This window comes from Podarcis melisellensis (assembly GCF_964234715.1).
Source record: "Podarcis melisellensis genome assembly, chromosome: 13".
NCBI classification, from domain to species: Eukaryota; Metazoa; Chordata; class Lepidosauria; order Squamata; family Lacertidae; genus Podarcis; species Podarcis melisellensis.
Genome location: NC_138545.1, coordinates 4,581,606 through 4,605,344, shown reverse-complemented (window position 1 = coordinate 4,605,344; position 23,739 = coordinate 4,581,606). Strand labels below are relative to the sequence as shown.

At 47.2% G+C, this 23,739-nt stretch overlaps 1 protein-coding gene across 3 annotated transcripts; it reads right to left on the bottom strand.

Moving 5' to 3' along the window:
* Positions 1-17,442, bottom strand: TNFSF13 (TNF superfamily member 13). 3 transcript variants are annotated; one of them, XM_081887036.1, is made up of 7 exons: positions 16,268-16,650; positions 10,952-11,054; positions 9,278-9,325; positions 5,729-5,847; positions 2,918-3,059; positions 786-898; positions 1-755 (listed from the first exon to the last, which is right to left on the bottom strand). In XM_081887036.1, the coding sequence occupies exons 1-6, from the start codon at positions 16,499-16,501 to the stop codon at positions 789-791; spliced, it is 756 nt and encodes a 251-aa protein (XP_081743162.1). In that variant the 5' UTR covers positions 16,502-16,650; the 3' UTR covers positions 1-755; positions 786-788. The 3 variants fall into 3 exon arrangements, with proteins under 3 accessions (XP_081743162.1, XP_081743163.1, XP_081743161.1); XM_081887037.1 differs by lacking the exon at positions 16,268-16,650 and adding an exon at positions 16,974-17,442 and having other exon boundaries at positions 1-898; XM_081887035.1 differs by having other exon boundaries at positions 1-898.
* Positions 17,443-23,739: the final 6,297 nt, after the last annotated feature.

Genomic DNA, 23,739 nt, shown 5'->3' with positions numbered 1-23,739 from the left:
TAACCCGAGGTATGACTGTATATCCATCTTAGTTTACAAGACAGTATACGCCGTCCAAATGTCTGAAAAGGTGTCCCAATGAAAACGGTGTTTATAGAAAGTGCGTTCCAGTGGAGCCAAGGCGTTAAGGTGTTTATGCTGCTGTGTAATAGATACAGTGGTACCTCTGGTTAAGTACATAATTCGTTCCGGAGGTCCGTTCTTAACCCGAAACTGTTCATAACCTGAAGCACCACTTTAGCTAATGGGGCCTCCTGCTGCCGCTGCGCCGCCAGAGCACGATTTCTGTTCTCATCCTGAAGCAAAGTTCTTAACCCGAGGTACTATTTCTGGGTATGCAGAGTCAGTAACCTGAAGCGTATGTAACTTGAAGCGTATGTACCACTGTACTGGGTATTTTATCCTCCCAAGCTCGAAGTAGCGACCATAAGGGCTCGGGAAAATCCATTTTTGTCCTTGGCGGACGCCAGGATGGCAAACCCTTCCCGGCCACGGAAAAACATGCTGTTGCTCTTATAATCCCGGGGGGCTTGTGTGCTTTCACTGCGGGCCAGGAAAGACTCTGGCATCTTGGAAAAAGGAGGGTCAGAGACGTTCTCAAGCAGCTCAGCTTGGCCTAAGCTCTTTACCTTGCTTCCTGCAGCAAATACCAGCTCATCCCGCTGGTCCCCAGAGCGTCTTCCCCATCAGACCCTCAAAGTTCGGAGCAGAACGTAGAAGTCTTTGACTCTGGCTGACTGACACTCTGGCCCCGAAGTCTCTCACGGTGGGGTCCCCCGAGAAGACCACTATAGACGGAGAAACCCCAGGAAGGTCCCGTGGGCAGTCAGGTCAAAGGATGCGTTGAAACGAGGGATGCGGAGATTTAGCCGGTCTCCAGGCTGCAGGTGGAAAACCCCTAAGAGAAGGAGAAGGAGGAGGGTCAGGCAGAAACACAGCGGGGCGGAAACCCCTTCCTCTCAAGGGCCTCTGGTTCCCCTGGCGCCTGACAGGGCCTCATCCTGCTGAATTTGACGCTAGCAAATTGTCTTGCAGGATTGGTAGGAATAGGGGCTTTGGAGTATTTCAATTTCAGTAATAATAATGATAATAATAATATTATTAATAAAATAATAATAATACAGGATACAGGAGACCACCCCCTTGGCTCAGACACGCTGGGGCCTCACCATTAATAATAATAATAATAATTTATTATTTGTACCCTGGTTTTAAATGTCAGCACCAACACTTCCAACAGAGATTACAAATACATTAAAATGTCACACATTAAAAACTTCCCTGAACAGGGCTGCCTTCAGATGTCTTCTAAATGTCAAGTACGGTAGTTGTTTATCTCTTTGACATCTGATGGGAGGGCGTTCCACAGGGCGGGTGCCACCACCGAGAAGGCCCTCTGCCTGATTCCCTGTAGCTTTGCTTCTCACAGCGAGGGAACCGCCAGAAGGCCCTTGGCGCTGGACCTCAGCGTCCGGGCAGAATGGTGGGGGTGGAGACGCTCCTTCAGGTCTGCTGGGCCGCTTAAGGGCTTTAAAGGTCAGCACCAACACTTTGAATTGTGCTCAGAAACGTACTGGGAGCCAATGTAGGTCTTTCAGGACCGGTGTTATGTGGTCTTGGCGGCCACTCTCAGTCCCCAGTCTGGCTGCCGCATTCTGGATTAGTTGTAGTTTCCGGGTCACCTTCAAAGGTAGCCCCACGTAGAGCGCATGGCAGTAGTCCAAGTGGGAGATAACCAGAGCATGCGCCACTCTGGCGAGGCAGTCCGCGGGCAGTAGGTGTTATTGAGCGTCATTAATTCCCGTGGAATATACAAAGGTTGGCCCTGCTCCACACCCCATCCCCAGTCTGGCCTTTGACAGCTAACTTGCCGAGGTTCAACAGGTGAAGCTCCGGCCCAGCAAGAAGATGCCGGGTGGGGTTTCTGCCCAGGAGAGAGGGGGCAACTTGAAACCGTTCAACGCCAACACCCCGTGTGTCCTCACCAAATCCCACTCCCCTTTGTTATAAGAACTCTAAGGTCTCAAATATAAATTAAATGTTCATAAATGTACGAGGCAAACACATACATAAGTATCTAAACCATGTGTCTGGTTTATATACTAGAGAGCAATCCTGAAGCCATTTTGACTCTCCCAATGACCTCAAATATTCCTCTGCAGTAAGGGAGGCAAATGGGGAAAGCCTTCCCATTGTCTTTTTGGCTCACAAATCCTGTCTTAAGGGCATATTTGTGTATTAATAAGGTTGAGCCTGTGACCTGGACTCAGGAGCTAAAGTTTTAACCGTCACAAAAGAATAAAGGTAAAGCAATCAGGGCCCATTATCAGGTACCCTGTCAGACAGGATTTCTGCTGAAGACCGCCTCCTTCTGTGATGCATATATGATGTTTTGTGGGGTGGTCTTGGGCTACAGGGTGGGCAATTTCAAAAGTCTATATAAGTGCTTGCACACCATTGTTCGGGGTCCCTCCTCCCTTCTGCGTGTGGTGAGTGGGGACCCCTTTGCAACAGTTAAAAAAGATCAGGCTTACTAGCCGCTTTGCTTCCCAATATACTCTGGTTGGCCTCTGTTATTTCCTCCTACCAATAGGAGGGCTCCGAAGTACCCCATAAATGAAAGGGAGCAGTTTTCCCCCTATAACAATGTTCTTGAGTACCATAAAGCCCTGTGGAATACACAAAGGTTGCCCCCCTGTCCCCAGTCTGGCCTTTGACAGCTGACTGACTTGTCGAGGTTCAACAGGTGAAGCACCAGAAAATGCCGGGGGGGGGGATTTCTGCCCAGGAGAGAGGTGGCAACCAAGACCATTTGACGCCAACACCCCAACCCAAATCCCGCTCCCCTTTCAAGGGAACCCAGGAGTCCTGGATAGCAGCCCCTCCTCCCGCCAGCCAGGTCTGATTCTCTTCTCACCTCCACTATAGCAGCTGTTGAAGGCCTTTTCTGGGTTTGGGGGCATGCTCTGGACGCAGCGGAACAGGATTTGGCCGGGCTTCCCAGGAGCTTTCCGCCACAGCACCTGCCCCATAGTAAAGGTGGGGTCATGGAACAGTACCTAGGGGGAAGAAAAGGGGTGTGTGGGTCGGTTTCGCTGGCCCAGCGGCGAAGAAGGGCAAAAGGCAGCGGGGTGTAATCCGGACACTTCCTGAAGGGTGCTCAACATCGCTTTCCCCACACACAAATATTTCCCGCAGCGTCTGTGTGGTGCCATCAGCCTTAAAAGGCTGGGCCAAATTTCTTCCCAACACACATATATTTACAAATAAAGCTGTGTTCGGTGGATGAAAGGACATATGATCTTTGACACAGTGGCGTAGCGTGGGGGGTGCAGGAGGGGCCGGCCGCACCGGGCGCAACATCTGGGGGTTAGGGTTAGGGGGCGCAAATCCACGGGTTAGGGGGCGCAAATTACTTGCCTTGCCCCGGGTGCTGACAACCCACGCTTCGCCACTGTTTTGACACGATTGAGAATCGCATAGCCAGCGAAGGAGAACTTTAAAGTGTTAAGACCAGAAGGCGGAAAATACGAAAACAATGAGAAGAGGCAGGACTGAAGATTTGGAGATATGCTTCAGAGGTCCAGACTATCAGGAGTCCAGAAAAATTAATAATTACAATTGGTCTTTTTAAATTTTAGTTTCTTGTTTTTAATTGGATTATGATGTGGATATGTTGATTGGCTGTTTTTACTGGAAAATCAATAAAAATGATTTTTTAAAAAAATGTCTTCCCAACACATGTGTACAATTTTTATCCAGTTTTCAGAAGGACAGAAGGGCATTACGATATACAGTGTCGAAAGCCTTCGTCAGGTCAATTAACGCCGTACACAGGGGTTGGTTTTGCTCTCTGCATTTTTCTTGAAGCTGTCGAGCGGTGAAAATCATGTCATTGTGAAAACCGTGTTTATGGAAGACAATCTTACTCGGCTACGAGTGATCGCCAAAGAAGAAGAAGAAAAAATGTATCGATTTCCTTATGGATTTCATTTATAGAACACCTTTATCTTCCAAGGTGGGGTACCTGGTTCTCCCCCCCCCCGAGTTCCCCCTCACAACAACCTTGCGAAGAAAGTTGGGCTAACACAGTGCTTTCCAAATCTGTGTGTCGGCTCTAGGGTGTGGACCTGTCGCACCAACTTCCCTGCATTCCTCCCGGGGCTAGAAAGGGGTTCGTCTACGCAAAGCATTGGAAGACACAAGACCTACCCACTCTGGAAGAATGGCAGATGAAGGTGATGGTCTACATGGAACTGGCGGAAATGACTGGCAGAATCCGAGACCAGGGAGAAGAGTTGGTGGAAGAAGATTGGAGGAAATTTAAAATTTATCTACAGAAACATTGTAAAATGTTTGAATGTTAATGGCATTGAAATGAACTGAAGGGGCTCTAGCAACAAGGTAAAAAATAAGATTGGATTAATAATAGATAAACTAAATTGGATATGAATTTGCTGAACTAATTTTCAAAAGGGATACAAAAAAGGGAGATGTGAGGAAGTCAGGAAAATAAGTGAATCAAAAATGAGAAATTAAAAAGAGGGATTTTTGTGTTGTTGTTGTTTTAATGTGCTCTTTCTTTTCTTTTTTGGTGTTTTCTTTTTTCTTTTTTTCCTAAGTTAAATTTTTGTACTTTTGTATTCTATAACTTTATATTTTTGTGTATGTGTTTTTTCCTTTTTCTGTTTGTTGTTATTCTTAAAACTTAATAAAATATCATTTTAAAAAAAATGGAAAGGGGTTCGTCTAACCTCTGGTTTGCTAGTGAAACTGAATTACTATGTTGCAAAATGATGCATGTCTAAAAAGTGTGCCACCAGCATGAAAAGTTTGGAAAGCTCTGGCAACAAAGGTCCGTATAGTTAAAGCTCTGGTTTTCCCAGTAGCAATGTACGAAAGTGAGAGTTGGACCATCAAGAAGGCTGATTGCCGAAGAATTGATGCTTTTGAATTCTGGTGCTGGAGGAGACTCTTGAGAGTCCCATGGACTGCAAGAAGATCCAACCTCTCCATTCTGAAGGAAATCAGCCCTGAGTGCTCACTGGAAGGACAGATCCTGAAGCTGAGGCTCCAATACTTGGGCCACCTCATGAGAAGAGAAGACTCCCTGGAAAAGACCCTGATGTTGGGAAAGATGGAGGGCGCAAGGAGAAGGGGACAACAGAGGACGAGATGGTGGGACAGTGTTCTCGAAGCTACCAGCATGAGTTTGACTAAACTGTGGGAGGCAGTGGAAGACAGGAGGGCCTGGCGTGCTCTGGTCCAGGGGTCAAAAAGAGGCGGACACGACTAAATGACAAAGAATTGGCAACTGGCCCAAGACCACCCCGGAAGCTTCATGGCTACGCAGGGATCTGAACCCTGCTCCTGGTCTAAACTGACTGGATGGCAGCGACTCTCCAGGGTTGCAGCTCAGTCAGTAGATAGCTCAGTCCTTAGAGTTTGAGACTCTGAATCTCAAGGTCGTGGGTTTGAATCCCACATTGGGCAAAATATTCCTGCATGGCAGGGGGTTGGACTGGATGAGTCTCGTTGCAAGTCTACGATTCTATGAAATGCCACCAGGGACTGAAATGATGGTTCGGTCACTGAGCTACGTACCACAGCCCAGTTGAAGAGAGTGCATTTGTGTGTTGTGATGAGGCCTCCTCCTTCCCAGCCCTACCTAATCCGGCGGCCCCCACCACTGGCAAAGTAGGGTCAGGATCCTGCCCTGCCCTCTTACCTGGCTGTAAACGAAGTAAAGCCCCGTGTGCCTCACCACCACGTCCCGTCCGCTGAGCTCTAGGGCTCGGCCTTGCTGGAGGAAAGGCTCCCACCATATTTCTGTGGCAAATCCATCTTCTAAAATGCGGGCGACAGGAAAAAAGATTATTACACTGCCGTCCCATTTAAAACTCACCCGTGGCAGTCCATCCCCCCCCCCCAATGAGTTGCCAACCTTTTGTTTTCCTTTACGCACGACTCCTGGGTCGCTTCCCAAGCAGGCAGACATTCAAAGGGTAAAGCTGTCCCCATAAACTAAATCTTTGAGTTAACACAAGCGCACCACCCCTCCTTTTCCAAGTGGGGCATTACCCCTGTCTGGTCGTTCCCTTGCCCCATCCTCTGAAATTAGGTGGGGGGGGGGAATGGGGTTGGTTTTTATAGCCCATCTCTCCATCAAGGAGATCCCCTGTTGGTTGTCAATCAGAGAAGAATAGCTGGAGGCAGGAACTAGTAAAATATGAGGCATATTTTTGTTTTCTGTTGCAACAGAGTCCCCCCCCCCCTCTTTGCAAGGACCCAGAATGTTATGTACTGAAGTTCTCACCCTGGGCCAGCAGGGGGATACTGTAGATAGTTATGCAAATGAAGGATCGAAAGTGACGTTCAGTGATTGGATAGTTTGTATGCAAATGAAGGATCGAAAAGTGACGTTCAGTGATTCGATAGTTTTAGAAAGTTGCTACAGTTACGTTGTCCTGTTCTGGCCTTTGAATAAACAAGAGCTGTTTGAAGAATCGCTGTGTCGTCTGATATGTTCGCCCACAACTTAACACAGAACAAAAGCTGTGTAACCACCTTTAAAAGCTTCAGAAATTGCCCCAACCCCTTAGCTAAAGATCACAGAAAAGAAATGGTCTACAACAATAAATTTGAGAGATACTTGATCATGAGTGCCGATTGCTTTATCCTAGCCATTCTTTTGAAAAGGTAAATAAGTATTTCTCGACAGACCTACCTCATTCATCTATTTACACAGGATTTGAAGGGTTTTGCAAGTGAAAAGGACTATTGGGAAAGCTTTCCCCTCCACACAAAATACCGTATTTTTCGCTCCATAAGATACACTTTTTTCTTCCTAAAAAGTAAGGGGAAATGTCTGTACGTCTTATGGAGCAAATGTGTGGTCCCTGGAGCCGAATTGCCCAGGGGCGAAAAGCAGATCATGTTTTTTTTTTAGAAAGAGGGAAGGGGGTGTTGAAAGGAAGCCACTGATCGACAAGTGATCGGGAGCGAGATAAGGGATGCTAGCAATAAAGGAGGCTGCCTGGGAGGGGGCCATAAAGACAGTGAACTTGCAAGGAGAGGAGACAGGAAGACTAAAGCAACAAGGAGAGAAATTGGAAGAAAAGGAGGACCAAAAAACTGCTCCAGCTAAGGAACAGACACTAAGGCAAACAAGAGGGAAGGGAGTGTTGAAAGGAAGCAGCTAATCAGTAAGATATTTAACAATACAGTACTTTCCACCATGTTACGCTAACTCGCCTGTAATTTGCCCCTCGATCTTTTTTTAGGGAAGCTTTTAATATCTGAAGGACTATTGTATTTTGTTGGAAGCTGCCCGGAGTGGCTGGGGAAACCCAGCCAGATGGGTGGGGTATAAATTATTATTATTATTATTATTATTATTATTATTATTATTATTTGGTGTTACATTAGCTACTTCCAGGCTAATCAGAGGGAGACGTTACATCTTTTTTGTTAGAAGATCAGCAATTTCACGTTTGAGGTCTTTTATTGCTGCCCAAACCCAATGATTTGACAGTTTTTATTTTGTCTGTTCCACCTAGAACTTCGTCTCTTGCCACCGCTATCTTTTGCAGTGCCTCCGTGCATCTGTGGTGGATTTATGCAGGACCATCCATACATTATTCAAATTTATTAATTGTTCTGGGATACCACGTGAGTGCCGTTTAGAGAGCAACTCTTGCGCGATGCTCTAACAAAAATGGCATGAAAACTTAAAGGAATTTCAGCATGTGCTGGTCGTAAACGAAGCAGCCAGTCCACCCCAAATCTTTTGCAGGTTCAAAGAGTCTTGGAAGCTATATTTGAATGTTAAAGTGATGCAGGATAGTGAGACAATGTGGCATTAGTGACAAAACGGAAAGGAATGTGTAAAGATGGCTTATGAGTAACAAGTAAAGAAACATAGTTAAATTAATCAAATGTTGGGGGATTAGAAGATAAGTGGATAGGAGTGGGAATGGTTAATTTAAAAGAAATTAAGAAATATTAAAATTAGTCAAAATAAAGGAAGAATTTGCTGATACTAAATTGGAAATTTGAATACAGATAAGGGAGATGTGAGGAAGTCAGGAAAGTAAGCTATATGAAATTAAGAGCTGAGCTTATATATTTTTTGTTTGGATGGTGTGCTTTCTTTTATTGTTTATTGTTGTGTTATTTTGTTTTGTTTGTTACTATAAATCTGTTGAAATTTTAATAAAAATCTTTTTTAAAAAAACAACAACAAAGAGTCTTGGAAGCGGAACAGCGCACAATCACAAAACGATCACGATTGCAACAAATAAGAAACCTGGAAGGAGAATTGCAGCAGCTGAGCCAGGAAATAATTATAAACAACGGATCAGTGTTTTTGAACTGTGAGACCAAAGGGTGATGGCGATAGAGAATGCATTTTCGTGGGATTTTAAAAGTTAAGGATGGCGGATTTCTGCAGTCTCATGTCGTTAAAAGAAAACGAGAGAGGAAGGAATTGGAGAGGACTGCACAGTTTTATACTGTGATAAGAATTTTAAAGTCTTAGATATATAATAAACGTTCATAAATGTACCAACCAAGCACGTACATAGATCAGCACAGGAAGACCGACCTGGAACCATTTTTGACTCCCAAACTGACCAAATGTTTTCTCTGCAAGGTCAAACTGGAAAAGCCTCCCCATTGCCTTTTCCTTCACAAATCCTGTCTTAAGGGTATGTCTGTCTGTGTTTGAATAGGGTGTGCCTGTGACCTGGCTCAGGAACAAAGTATTTATCATTACAAAAGACTGGCCAGGCTCCCCAGGGTATCCAATCAAGTGAGCATTAATAGGTAATCTGTCAGACGAGATAAACAACGCACTCAGATTTCTGCTGTAGACCGCCTTTTCTGTGATGTACGTATGATGTATGGAGGGGTGGTCTGGAGCTCCAGGGCGGGCAATTTAAAATGTCTATATAAGGCCTTGCGCGCCATTGTTCTGGGTTCCTCCTCTCTCCTGCGGGTGAGGGGAGCACCCTGTTGCAACAGATCAATAAAGATCAAGCTTACTAGCCGCTTTGCTTCTCAATATTCTCTGGTTGGCCTCTGTTATTTTCTCCTACCAATAGGGAACCCAGGTAAGGACTCTATATGAGCTCTTGGATACCCCATAAGGGAAAAAGGACAGATTGATTTTGTTTACAACAATACACAGCGGCAGAACAACCACGCAGATCTTAACAGTCGGAAGACTGAATGACAAAGCCACACAGCTCCATGGAAGAAAGAGACCAAAACTCACCACTGTTGGACTGTCGGAGGGGAGCCAAATGCAGGACAGACTGCTTTCCTGGCAGATAATAATAATAATAATAATAATAATAATAATAATAATAATAATAATAAACATTTTTACTATTTATATGCCGCCCATCTGACTGGGTTTCCCCAGCCATTCCGGGCAGCTTCCAGCAAACTTTAAAAACACAATAAAGCATCAAAAATTAAAATCTTCTCCGTACAAGGCTGCCTTCAAATGTCTACGGAAGGTCTGTTTATCTCCTTGATATCTGATGGGAGGGCGCCACCACCGAGAAGGCCCTCTGCCTGGTTCCCCGTAACTTCACTTCTCGCAGGGAGGGAACCGCCAGAAGGCCCTCGGAGCTGGACCTCAGTGTCCAGGCTGAACGATGGAGGCGGAGACACTCTTTCAGGTATACAGGGCAAAATGAACACACCGCTTGATTGTAAGGAAAAATAACCACATAAGTTGAAGCGGTTTACGAAAAGATTGCAACCGCTTTAAAGGACACAGAAGTCATAATGCTAAAACAGATTAAAACCACCTCTGCCTTCTAAGCATCTGGGCAAGCTTATCTAGATGATGAATGTTTTTAGCAGGCGCCAAACAGAGCGCTTGATGTCAAGTGGCAGGGAGTTCCAAAGTGCGAACGCTGCCATGCTATCGCAGCTGGGGCCAAAAATACACCAAATTTGGCATTGGGTGGAAATCTCTGCACAACATCCAGGGCCCTGTAGCCAGGAAGGCCCTCTCTCTGCTCAGCCATGTATCCTCAGGAGGGAGCTCCGGATTATTTAAATACGGTATCACTTTCACTTCCCCTCCAGCTTCACTTGTGCTTCCTCTCCAGCCTTCCTCTCCTCGCTCTGTGGGGCCGAAAACAAGAAACAGGAAGGGGGAGACCCGACTTGGCCACCTGTCTAGCCAGCTGTGACCCTCACTGTGTCGTTGCGCACAGGTGTCTGTAAAGCTGGGAGAGTGCGCTGTGCGCCCGAATATAGAATAAATATTCATCAAATATAGAGTAAATATTCATAAATGCACACATATCTAAATATACGAACCATGTGTCTGAAAGAGTAAAAGGTAAAGGTATCCCTGCCCGTACGGGCCAGTCGTGACCGACTCTGGGGTTGCGCGCTCATCTCGCTTAAGAGGCCGGGAGCCAGCGCTGTCCGCAGATACTTCTGGGTCACGTGGCCAGCGTGATGAAGCTGCTCTGGCGAGCCAGCACCAGCGCAGCACACGGAAACGCCGTTTACCTTCCTGCTATAAAGCGGTACCTATTTATCTACTTGCACTTAGGGTTGCTTTCGAACTGCTAGGTGGGCAGGAGCTGGGACCGAACGACGGGAGCGCACCCCGCCGCGGGGATTCGAACCGCTGACCCTACGATCGGCAAGTCCTAGGCACCGAGGTTGTACCCACAGCGCCACCTGCATCCCTTGTCTGAAAGAGTACAGGAGAGCAATCCTGAAGCCATTTGGACTCTCCCAAATTGAACTCAAATATTCCTCTGCGGTAAGGGAGACAAATGGGGGAAAGCCTTCCCATTGCCTTTTCACTTGCAAATCCTGTCTGAAGGACGTATAGGGTGAGCCTGTGAACTGGACTCAGGAACCAAAGTATTAACCATCACAAAACAACGGCCAAATCTCACAATGGCCTACTTACTGCGGGGACATGGCGAGTCCTGGGGGGTTCTCCCAGTATCCCTTCTCCTCCTCCTCCTCCTTTCCAGATGTGTGGGAGACCTCTCCGGAAGATCTCCAGGACTCTGAAACCAGACCAGATAGGAATGGCGTTAACTTGGGTGTTTGGCTTAAAAAGAGTGCTGTTTTGCCTTCAACCATCCTGTCAGTTCCCACAGCCATGTCCTTTTCGGTGTGGTTGTGTTCAGGTGTCACCACAATAGGGACCTCCAAGTCTGACATGATATCACCAGGTTTGCCTGGCTGCCTCCAGGGGGCAGGCTTCAGTCTCCAGATGTGTGGTGGTAATAATAATAATAATAATAATAATAATAATAATAATCAGAGACATCACCTTGCCAACAAAGGTCTGTACAGTGGTACCTCGTGTTACATATGCTTCAGGTTACATACACTTCAGGTTACAGACTCCACTAACCCAGAAATAGTACCTCAGGTTAAGAACTTTGCTTCAGGATGAGAACAGAAATCGTGCTCCGGCGGCACAGCGGCAGCAGGAGGCCCCATTAGTGAAAGTGGTGCTTCAGGTTAAGAACCGTTTCAGGTTAAGAACTGAATTAAGTACGTAACCAGAGGTACCACTGTATAGTTGAAGCTCTGGTTTTCCCAGTAGTGATGTATGGAAGTGAGAGCTGGACCATCAAGAAGGCTGATCGCCGAAGAATGGATGCTTTTGAATTCTGGTGCTGGAGGAGACTCTTGAGAGTCCCATGGACTGCAAGAAGATCAAACCTCTCCATTCTGAAGGAAATCAGCCCTGAGTGCTCACTGGAAGGACAGATCCTGAAGCTGAGGCTCCAAGACTTTGGCCACCTCCTGAGAAGAGAAGAAGACTCCCTGGAAAAGACCCTGATGTTGAGAAAGATGGAGGGCACAAGGAGAAGGGGACAACGGAGGATGAGATGGTGGGATAGTGTTCTCGAAGCTACTGGCATGAGTTTGACCAAACTGCAGGAGGCAGTGGAAGACAGGAGGGCCTGGCGTGCTCTGGTCCAGGGGGTCACGAAGAGGCGGACACGATGAAATGACTAAACAACAACAACAACATGCACACATCTTGCAAGTTTCAGCCAGGCATGAAATTATACTACAGTCATACCTCATGTTACGTCCGCTTCATGTAATGTTCTGGGTTTTGCTGCTTGCGCATGTGCAGACGCGCAAAATGACGTCATGCGCATGCGCAGAAGAGGCGTATCACAACCAGCGCGTGCGCAGACGTGCCGCTGCGGGTTGTGTTCTTTTCATGTTGAGAACGGGCCTCCAGAATGGATCCCGTTTGCAGCCAGAGGTACCACTATACAGTGGTACCTCGGTTTACAAACTTAATCTGTTCTGGAAGTCCGTTCTCAAACTGAAACTGTTTTTAAACCGAGGCACGCTTTCCCTAATGAGGCCTCCAGCCGCCGGTGCCCTTCGACCGTTCGGCTTCCATTCTTAGACCGAGGTAAAGTTCTCACTACTTCCGGTTTTGCAGAGTTTGTAAACCAAATAGTGCGTAAACAGGACTGTTCTTAAACCGAGGTACCACTGTACAGACATTCTGGGCAGGTCTGCCCTCCTTCCCAATTAACCTCCATCTCCAGGACCTGCACTTTTGATCAGTTTGGAGCCCTGAAATCTCAGGGTCTGGAATGCTCCGTCCTGACTTGTTGGCCTTTTTTGGCAGTCCATCCGTTCCCCCGCACAAAAATAAAATAAAATACCCAGGCGAGAGAAAGCAAACCCTTTCTAATTTTAAAACAGGTCTTAAAAACTGGCTTTAAGAAACCGAACCATAGCCTTTTTACAAAGTTTTTACAAAGACACTCTGCGGGAGTTCTCTCCCAATTAACCTCCGTCTCCAAAGGCTACCCCCCCCCCAATGATATCACCAGGGGCAGTTTAGGGACCTGACATCGCAAGGTATTGCGATGCTCCTGAACTGGCAACCCTACTCCACACACACGACAAACTGCCCCAACTCGTCCCCACCACAAAAGCGCCAACATTACTGCTTCCACATCGGCGGTGACTGTGGATGTGTAACCTATTGTTTTTTTCATAAAGGGTTTTCCCGCAGCAAGAGGAAATCCGGAGGATGGTAAATAAAAAGCACAGGCTGGCATCTTGAGAGCAACAAAGGCAAAACGAAAGCAAAACCCTGTGCATGAGCAACGCTGATCCTACAATAAGCCTCTGTCTGTCTGCGTCTTTTCTTTCTTCCTTCCCCACAGCAACAAAACAAGGCTTTTAAAAGCACATTTTAAAAAAGCGGCCGCCATGTTTCGAAGAGCAAAAAAGAGGACACATTTGCCAACTTCTACTTTTAACTATGGATTGCAGCAACAACGCTCGTCGTGAAAAAGAGGACATTTGGCAATCCTAAGTCTGCAGACTCGCTTGAGAGAAGGGGTGCCAGCTTCCCATTCTGGGTATGCTCCTGTGCTTTTAGCAGCACTCTCTGACGTGGAAAAGAAATGAGCTGGTGCAATTTTCCCAAGCGTGCTGCTGATGGAAAGGCAGGTGAATCAGCTTAATTTCTGCATGTCAGGGTTTGGACAAGAGCGCAGCAGCAGGACCAGTCGGGGGAAGTTGGCAACCTGCTTTAGAGGAGGCACACCTAAGAGCAGTTTCCTGGTCTCAGGATGGAGGGAGAGGCAACCAGGGACTTGTAGCCTTCAGGTTACGGGAACACCTGCTTCCGTCTTCACACAGACAATGTTTTCTATGTGTGTTTATTCCCCCTTTTTCCAGCGAACTAGGGAACAGGAAGTTCAAAAAAGAATGAGGTAAGATGTGATAAGGGATGGGGTGAGAAGGCAGGCCTACCCCATCTGTACTTTCTGCAACAATATGCAAACTCTCTGAAATTCGGGCCTCTCCAAATTTTGCAGTTCTCCAGCCCAAGGGAATCTTTGCAAAAATGCATCTGCTGGGGTAAAGGGTGCGTAAAAACAGGTATAATTTGGTGAGAATCACAAGCAAAAAATGCATGGAAGAATATCGGGAGAAATTTAGACCCCTTTGTCCGGACTTCTCTTGGCACTTGAGGTGTCCACCTTATTTTTGCGATTATTTAAACTGTTTCTAATGTTGTGAGCCGCCCTGGGACCTTAAGGTGAAGGGCAGCTCGTTAATAATAGGAATAAATTATAGGAATAACGATAATAATAACAACAGCATAGTTGTAATTCTTGATGAATCTCCACGAGGACTAAAATAAATAAGTCGCAGACGGATGTGGGAATGGAACTTAAGACTTGAAACGTGAAAAACTGAGAGAAACAGAATGGATAAAATTCCTCATCTCTGCCTCGAGAATCTAGTGGGGGAGTGGGGAGGTGACTGGAAGACAGGACTCCTGGGTCCTCTCCGCAATATGCAGTCAGTGTCAGACACGGAGGCCAAGCCCCAAACCTAATCCTGAAATATGTGACAGAACAACAACAGTGCCCTCGAGCGCGTGCAGAGTGCATTCTCCTCACCCACGCACACATATTAGGAGACAGGCCACCTACAGCTTGTGAGGAAAGCAGCTTGGAAGAAAGAACTGAAGGCCTCACTCTGCACATGCTCAGAGGGATCTTTCCCTCTTTTATTTACTTCTGACATTAAGAGCTGTTCCTGTAATTGACATATTCCTGGAGGATTATTCTATCTTCTCTCTTCCTTTCCCCAGAATCAGGCATGTCCAAAGTCCGTTTTGGGGGCTTAAATCGGCCTGCCAGTCGATTTAATCCAGCCATTGCAGCAGTTTGTTTCCTGGGTTAAAATCCTAAAAAAACTTAAACAACTTTTTTAAGGATTGAAGTTGTTCTTGAGCTTTTTTTAGGCTTTCACCCCAAAGTTCTAGTTCTTAAGCTTTTTTTAGGATTGAAGCTGTTCTCGAGGTTTTTTAGGATTTTGCAAAATCCTAAAAAACCTAAAATCCTAAAAAAACCCAAGAACAGCTTCAATCCTAAAAAAAAGCTTAAGAACTAGAACTTTGGGGTGAAAGCCTAAAAAAAGCTCAAGAACAACTTCAATCCAAAAAAAAAGGTTAACAACTTTGGTCGGCCCTCACGGCCCTTCACTTCATCAAATTTGGGCCTCTTTGAAAAAAGTTTGGATTTTTTGAAATTGCGCAGTTTCTGGGAATCTCTGCCTTCATTCCTGCCCAGACTGGATTTGCGCCCAGCTGGGATTTGGGGAAACCCCCACCAGAATAAAATGTAAGCTTTTGCTGGGAAAAAGAAAGAAATCTGGTTTGCGGGGGGGGGGGGGAGAGAACAGGAGGGAAAAGAATGTTTTGGGGAAGGTTTCCATTTTTAAAACCCCAATTCAATAAATCCACACCATTTTGCAGGGTTGGGTTGGAAAGTTGGTTCTTCGAAGCCGGGGAACTCCGAAGTTCCCAAAATTTCACAAGGCCATTGTAACACAGAGCTTTTCCATTCTCTCTTTTATTATATTAAAATGTTATTAAATTCACAACACTCATGTTAACATCCTGATAATATCAACGACTTCCCTTCTTCTCTTTTCGTGGTTCGTTTTGCATATCATAAACCCCTGCATATTTTACAAAAAGTAAACCATTCAGTATTCCATTATTAGAGCCACCTAAATTTAATTACGCTGTTGGATTTAATGCTGCCAACGTTTTTCTGGTCTACACAATTCCCCCTCATATATTCAATAAACATTTGCCAAGCTCTTTTCACTCTCCTTCCTCTAGCAGGAATTCCTCTTGCCCTCATCCTTTTAAGATGCTCTGCCTTAACCAATTCCGGCAGAAATCACCGAATTGTAGAGTTGGAAGGGGACCCTGGCGGTCATCTAGCCCAACCCCCTGCCAGGCAGGAATACGCAGGAATCGAACCCACAACCTTGGCAACACGCTCGAAACAACAGAGCTCTCCAGAATTCCAATATCACATCGCTTCTGGCCTTCCGTGGGCCTCGCCTCTCGCCCAGACATTTAGGTCAGAAACAAACAGACAAAACCAAACCATGGTGTGGGGAAAGCACTCTGCCCATGCTCAGAAGAACTCTTTGCTCCTTGGCGGTTTCCCAGGCACTGAGAAGTTTGCTCCTCAAGCTGAAAATATGAACATATCCCAGGGAGGAGAGCTCGCTCGGTGGAGCACAGGACAGGTTGTGGGTTCGAATCTCGCATTGGGCAAAAAGATCCCTGCATTGAAAGGGTCCCTTCCATCAGAGTCCATTTCCCCTCATGGCAGTACCCACCCAGCACCTCCATTCTTGCTGTGCCCCTTTCAGGCTCCCCCCTACGCCCGTCTCGACTCCCGCTTACCTGGCATGGCCTGGGGGCATCCTGGCCCCCCACTGTCCCGTGAATGGCAGATCGCACCTCCCCTTGCAGCTGTGACAGTTCTCCGCGCAGAGTTTCCAGGTGCCATTGGGTGCAGATCAAAGCGAGCAGGCAGGCCAGGAAGCCCACGCCCAGGAAGCACCCACCCACCCAGACTGCGGCGGGCAGAGAGGGGTGCTGTTCAGAGGACCCTCGCTGCGACCTTGTCTTTGCCATATGGGGGGGCCTGGAAATACAGCCGGACCGTCCCTGCTCTCCAAAAATGGCCTGGCAGGTCCAAAATTGGTGACCCCCTTGACTTCAGGTGCCCCAGAGCCGCAGGATTCCTGTGCCCAGATTCTCAGGGGCAGAACCCAGGAAATCTGCTTCCTTCCTGGACTGGACTTTGGGGAAAAACACACAAAAACCACCCCTCCTCTTAAGGAGACCCTTTTTGCTTGCCAGGGTCCCCTGGGCACGAAAACATCCCCATTGCGTGCCCTCCAAGCGCAATATACCCCCCTGGTCTGCCCTAGCTTCTTTGTCCCCAAAGGACACCTGCTGCCAGTTCAGCTGAAACTCAGCCTTTGCCCATCTGATACCCAAATTCTGGGCACCCTCAAAAGCCAGCCCTCCCTGTGCCCGGCGTCCACTGGGTGCTCAAGGCGGCGGGGTGCCAATCCTTCACACCGACACCCAGTCTCCCTACCTCCGGCAGCGCTGGCATGCATCTGGCTTTGGCCGTCTCTGCCTCTTGTTCCGCCAGGCGGGATCTGAACCTGTGCCAAGAACAGCCGAGAGGGTTGTGTAAGATTTTGAGGAAGCAGGCTCACAGACTGCTGCCTTCGGCGTCCAGCGTGGAGAGAGGCCAAGAGGCAGCTCTCTCTGGGCCGTCCGGCTCCCAGATCTCAGAGTAGGGTAGCGTGTTGGCACTGCTTGGCACCCTCCCATGCCAGTTTCTCAAAGGGACTCGTTTTCTTTGCAAGGAGCCTCATGGCAAACCTGCAAGGTAGGCCACATTACCACTATGCCTTTAAAGCGCTGTGGTGCCACCTGAAGCCGTCACGGCTAGTTCTGGGAACTGTAGTTTCCTGAAGTTAGAGGGTGAAGGGACAGGATACCCAAATCCTGTCTGTGAAATCACCCCAGGCTTCAATAATCACACCTTTTTGTCTTCTAAAAATCCAAAACAGCTTTTCTCTGCTCTATCACAAGATGCTGTGCGTAGGCAAAATGTTACTTTTAAAGGCTAATGAATAGCCTCTGTCAATGCCAAGAATACTCAGGCCTGAGAAACGAATCTTATCTCATTCTAGTTGCAACATCTCTGGACAGGCTGAACCGCTTTCATTCCCCCTTCTTGGCAATGGCGCCAAGAGTCCAAGAGTTCTGTTCATGCTCAGAGGAACTCGAGGCAGGACTCTGGAAGAAGGAGGAGAAAGGGGGAGGGAACTGGAAGCGTATACCGTATTTTTTTGCACCATAACACTCACTTTTTTCCTCCTAGAAAGTAAGGGGAAATGTCTGTGCGTGTTACGGAGCGAATGCCTGCGGGTGGCGGGGGGGGGGGATCTGCTGCTGTCGTGAGCAGAGGATCCATGGTTCCCCTTCCATCCCTCCTCCGTGGTTACAAAGCATGGATCCACATGGATCCTCAGGATTTTTGCATTGGGCTACTCCAAACTCACCGTCAGATCACATGTCTGTGGCCACAGCATGAACCACAAAAATCATACATCCACTGTTTCGTTTAGAATATTTTTTTTCTTGTTTTCCTCCTCTAAAAACTACGTGCGTGTTATGGTCGGGTGCGTGTTATAGAGCGAAAAATACGGTATATGCTTGTGCACATGGCTGTGAACTCGTGCATGCCTTTTGTGAGTTCTCACACTTGCTCCTTCTACCAGTTCATGGACGGTAGAAATAAACGCTTTTCCTCCGAAACTGTTCCTTGAGTGTCTGTTGACTCCCATCCAGTGGGGTAGCGTGGGTTGTCAGCACCCGGTGCAAGGCAAGTAATTTGCACCCCCTAACCCGTGGATTTGCGCCCCCTAACCCTAACCCCCAGATGTTGCGCCCGGTGCGGCCGGCCCCCCCTGCACCTCCCACGCTACGCCACTGCTCCCATCTCCCTTTCCCCGTCGCAATATTTTTCCCACCCGAGGGCAAAGCCTCATAAGACTACATGGGCACCCCCAGATTCCCCTCACAGAGCTACAATTCCCAGAGCGGTTTGACAACAAGTCCCTCTTCTCCAGGAACTGTGAGGGGGAACGACGGGGGTCTCCGAAAAACTCTGGCGCCCTCAGCAAAACTACGACTCCCAGGATTCCTTGTGTCATGTACTGAAGTTCTCACCCTGGGCCAGCAGGGGGATACTGTAGATAGTTATGCAAATGAAGGATCGAAAAGTGACGTTCAGTGATTGGATAGTTTTGTATGCAAATGAAGGATCGAAAAGTGACGTTCAGTGATTGGATAGTTTTAGGAAATGGCAACAGTTGCATTATTCTGGAGCTCTATATAAGCAGGCTGACTGAGCTCCTCAGCTTAGTTCTGGCATCTGAATAAAGAAGAGCTGTTTAAAGAATTGCTGTGTCGTCTGATATGTTCGCCCACAACTTAACACCTTGGGGTGGGGGGAAGCCATGGCTGTTTTAACAGTCAATTCCCAGGGAACTCTAGGAGCTGGGGGTGGGGAGAGAAAGGGTTTTCTCCCAATTCTCAGCACCCTCATTAAACTACGACTCCCACAATTCTTTGTGGCATTTAAAGGCACTGAATGTGGGGTTTGAATGCAAACTACGAGAGAGTGAGAGGCTCAGTGTAAGGGATAAGGTGGGTGGGGAGGGGCAGGGTGAACGTTGCCCCGTGAAGGGTTGGGCACAGACGCAATTAATAAAACCTATTATTAGGCGGGCAGAAAATCCTGTGGCGATGAAAGAGGAGAGTGAAAGGAAAGGGAGAGGAGAGCAGTCAAGGTGGGAAGTTGTGACAAAGGCGGTTTTACTTGATGGAGCTTCTGGGGCGGCAAGACCCTCCAGACCCACTGGGTGCAAAGATCAGTAGTTGGTAGATGCAGCTCAGAACAGGGCCTTCTCTTAAAAAATAAAAAATTATTGGTTTTACATATACTGTAAGCACATTATGTAACACCGTCTCCTCTTATTTTATCTTTTTGGCTCAACTGAGCCTGGCGGCTTCCCTCCCTAACTCCCGTCTGACAGTTTACAAAATTAAACTTGGCATCTTTACATTTCGCTTTGTTTCCTATCCTTGTTATATCGCTACCGAAAATACTGTATTACTCAACCCTGGATTGGTAGCAATTTCATCTTACAAATCTGATAGTGATGTTAATTGCTGACAGTAGTCTTTCAAATATAATATAATATAAAGAAAGAAAGAAAACTTTAATAAAAAAAAGAAAAAATATATAATATAAATTTGTTCCAGTCCTTTTGGAATGCTTGGTCTCGCTGATTCCGGATTCTTCCGGTCAGTTTCGCCAGTTTGCCAGTACCTCTCTACCTACTATCCCCAGTAAAAAAGCTTCTGGCTTTTTTAACAAAAGTGTTTTCTTTAGCTCATTATATTATATATATTTCCCAGAAAGCTTTTATCTCTGTGTGTGTCCACCACAAAAGTATCTTCCTTTTCCTTACATTTCCAACATTCATTTTTTGTTCTATATATTTTGGCCAATTTAACTGGTGTTAAATACCACCTGTATGCCATTTTCATAACATTCTCCTTAAGTGTACGGCATTCCAAGACAGGGCCTTCTCAGTGGTGGCCCCTCAGCTTCGAAACTCCCTCCCCTCAGAGGTGCGCCTAGCACCATCGCTGCTCAGGATTTGGCAAAGGCTGAAGGCACCCATCTTTCCATCTTGGCCTTTGACCCCTGAGATGCTCAACCTTTTCCTTCTACTCATGGACCCAGCCAGGATGCCTAATGAAGGCTTCTGAATTTGCTGCGTAGATGCCACTGCTTAAGAGCACACACTCGCCTGCAAAGAATTGCGGGCACTTCACTTGACTCCTTGCAGAGCTATGATTCCCAGTACCTTAAACTACAGCTCCCAGTATTTTCTGTGTGGAGCGTGCTTGAAATTTAGAGTGCCTGTGCAGCTGTAAAGGATTCTCCCGGGACAGCTCCTTTGACCGGAAACAATCTTATCTTCACCCCAAGGAGTTCCTTTGCTGTGAAGGATGCTGGGAGATTCAGAATTCAAAAATCAATTTAGGGGGTAAAAACCATCCAATAAACATTAGATGATCACCCGGGCTAGCTGGCTACGTTAGTCCTATTTGGGCCAGCGAGGAGACCAGGGGAGAATTAGCTGTGGGATCCCAGAGCGGGTAATCTTCATAAAGAGGGGAGGGGGAGGGAAGGAAGGGGAATAAAGATCAGGCTAAGTTCAAATTGAAAGCCAGGCGGAATAGCTCTGTCTTACAGGCCCGGCGGAAGGAAGTTAAATCCTGCAGGGCCCTGGTCTCATGGGACAGAGCATTCCACCAGGCCGGAGCCACCATTGAGAAGGCCCTGGCCCTGGTGGAGGATAATCTGACTTCCTTAGGGCCCGGGACCTCTAAACTATAATTATTCATGGGCCTTAAGGTCCTTTGCAGGCATACCAGGATTGGCAGTCCCATAAATACGAGGCCCCTGAGCCACAAAAGGCTTAGGGATGAGGCCTTGTACACCTCCTTCCGGCAACTCCAAGCCAAGCTGGTGCCAAACGTCTTGCTCTGCTTTCCTTTGGACGCCATCAGTAGGGCAGAGATGGGGGTCTTGCCAGCTGGGCATCCCAGGATCTCCAGCCACAATGCCCGGAAAGTCACTTTGGGGCTGCTTCATCGACTTCACCCCCAGAGGCGCACTCCATTGTCTCTCGAGACGGATGTGAACGAGCTTGGCAGCGAGTTCTTACCTTTTCAACCTCCTCAATAAAACGTTTATCCTGGTCTGGCTTCTGGGAATCAACTTGGCACCGAATCTGGGACCCAGGCGCTTGGTTCTTTGTTACAGGATAAATGGTGGGCTTGGTTCTGGCAAGGCAGGGGGTGGGCTGCTTCCCCCTGGCTCAGGTTTGCGAGATTACAGGGGTGGTTTGCCAAGAAATCTCAGTCCCCTGCGCTCCCAGATCGCCAAGCTTGGACCGCAACGTTGCCCAATTCCTGCAAAGCCATTGCCACTCAACCCAGCTGGGCAGGAAACCTTTAAGAAGTCCAGCAGTCCCTTATCAACCATTAAAAAACCCAGCAACTCTGGACTATGCAGAACTAGATAAACTAACAGGAAGGATTCGAAATCTGCGGGACCAGAAATTCACAGAAGACTGGTGTAAATTTACAGACTATTTGAAAAGTAATGGTGATGATCAAACTACGTTTGTAGGTTTGCAAGAAGTTTTGCGAGGTGAATTATTGGAACTATTGCAAAAATGGATAAAGGGGAGGATGGTTAGTTAAGATAATTAAAGGCAATGTGAATTTAAGAAATGCATAAGAAGTGGTTAAAACGGTGGATCATCAGAGGTGCTGATGGAAGTCCAAAAAATACGTAAATGTATAAGTGGTGAAGTTTTGTGGTATGTATTATAATTTATGTGTTAAAATTAATAAAAATTATTAGAAAAATAATAAAATAAACCCAGCGACTCATCACCTACCTACCCTGCATTACTCATGAGGAAGTCTGTTTGTTTAAGATAAGACTTGAGTTGGAGAGCCCTTTTTCTTTTTGAAGATCCTGCTTTGCCGCTTTGTTCTCTCCTTTCTTTGCCTTCCCTTTTCTGTTCTTAATAAAACACCGTTGCCATTTGGCTGTCAGGGTCTGGATCCTTGCAATCTCCGGGGGGCATCCTTTTGGGGTGGAAGAGGGGGGCTTTGGAGGGCTGCGATGGACCCCAGGAGTGGGGAAGCTGCTAAGCCTTCTGGTCCCTGATGAACTGAGAGGAACCCGGCTGATAAGGGCAGAGTGAGCGAGGTGTCTTGGTTTCACAGCACGGTAGAGTTGGAAAGGATTGGGGCCCTCTGCTCCAACCCCTTGCAAGGCGGCCCCTTCAGGAATGATTGCTTTGGCCTCCCAGAATGTACCCGGGGCAGGGAGTTGTAGAACTTAATCAGGGTGGTGGTGATGACAGCAATTGCCATGGTTTGGGAAGCAGCTGGCCTTCCTTGCAAGGCTGTTGTGCTGTGCGTAAGTCTCCTCACATCCTTTACAGGTGAGTAGAGCGCTTAAAAAGCAGAGACATCACCTTGCCAACCAAGGTCCCTATAGTTAAAGCTCTGGTTTTCCCAGTAGTGATGTATGGAAGTGAGAGCTGGACCATCAAGAAGGCTGATCGCTGAAGAATGGATGCTTTTGAATTCTGGTCCTGGGGGAGACTCTTGAGAGTCCCAGGGACTGCAAGAAGATCAAACCTCTCCATTCTGAAGGAAATCAGCCCTGAGTGCTCACTGGAAGGACAGATCCTGAAGCTGAGGCTCCAAGACTTTGGCCACCTCCTGAGAAGAGAAGACTCCCTGGAAAAGACCCTGATGTTGGGAAAGATGGAGGGCACAAGGAGAAGGGGACGACGGAGGACGAGATGGTGGGACAGTGTTCTCGAAGCTACCAGCATGAGTTTGACCAAACTGTGGGAGGCAGTGGAAGGCAGGAGTGCCTGGCGTGTTTTGGTCCAGGGGGTCACAAAGAGTCCGGCACGACTAAATGACTCAACAACAACAAACAACAAGACGGCTGAGCTGGCTGTAGAGTGTTACAAGAATTATAAGGTCTCATATATAGAATAAATATTCATAAATGCGCACATATCTAAATATATGAACCATGTGGTTGAAATGGCACGGGGAAGCAATCCTGAAGCCATTTGGACACTCCCAGTGACCTCAGACATTCCTCTGCAGTAAGAGAGGCAAATGGGGAAAGCCTTCCCATTGTCTTTTTGCTTTCAAATCCTGTCTTAAGGGCGTATTTGTGTAGGAATAGGGTGAGCCTGTGACCTGGACTCAGGAACTAAAATATTAACCGCCACAAAAGAATGGCCAGGCTGCCCTGGTAATGCAGTCAGTGACCATTATCAGGTATCCCGGCAGACAAGATTTCTGCTGTAGGCGGCCTCCTTCTGTGATGTATGCATGATGTCTTGGGCTACAGGGTGGGCAATTTCTAGAGTCTATATAAAGGCTTGTGCACCATTGTTCTGGGTTCTCCTCCTGAGTGAGGCCCCTGTTGCAACAGTTCCTTGAATAAAGATCAGTCTTCCTAGCCGCTTTGCTTCTCAATATACTCTGGTTGGCGTCTGTTATTTTCTCCTACTGATAGGTAACCCACTGAAGGACTCTATATGGGCTCCGGAATACCCCATAAGGGAAAGGGGCAGTTTTTTCTTTTAACAAGAGTAAATAACGCACTCAGGTTTATCCGGAAGAGTTCCTTTCCCCCCACTTGTGGAACAAAGATAGGG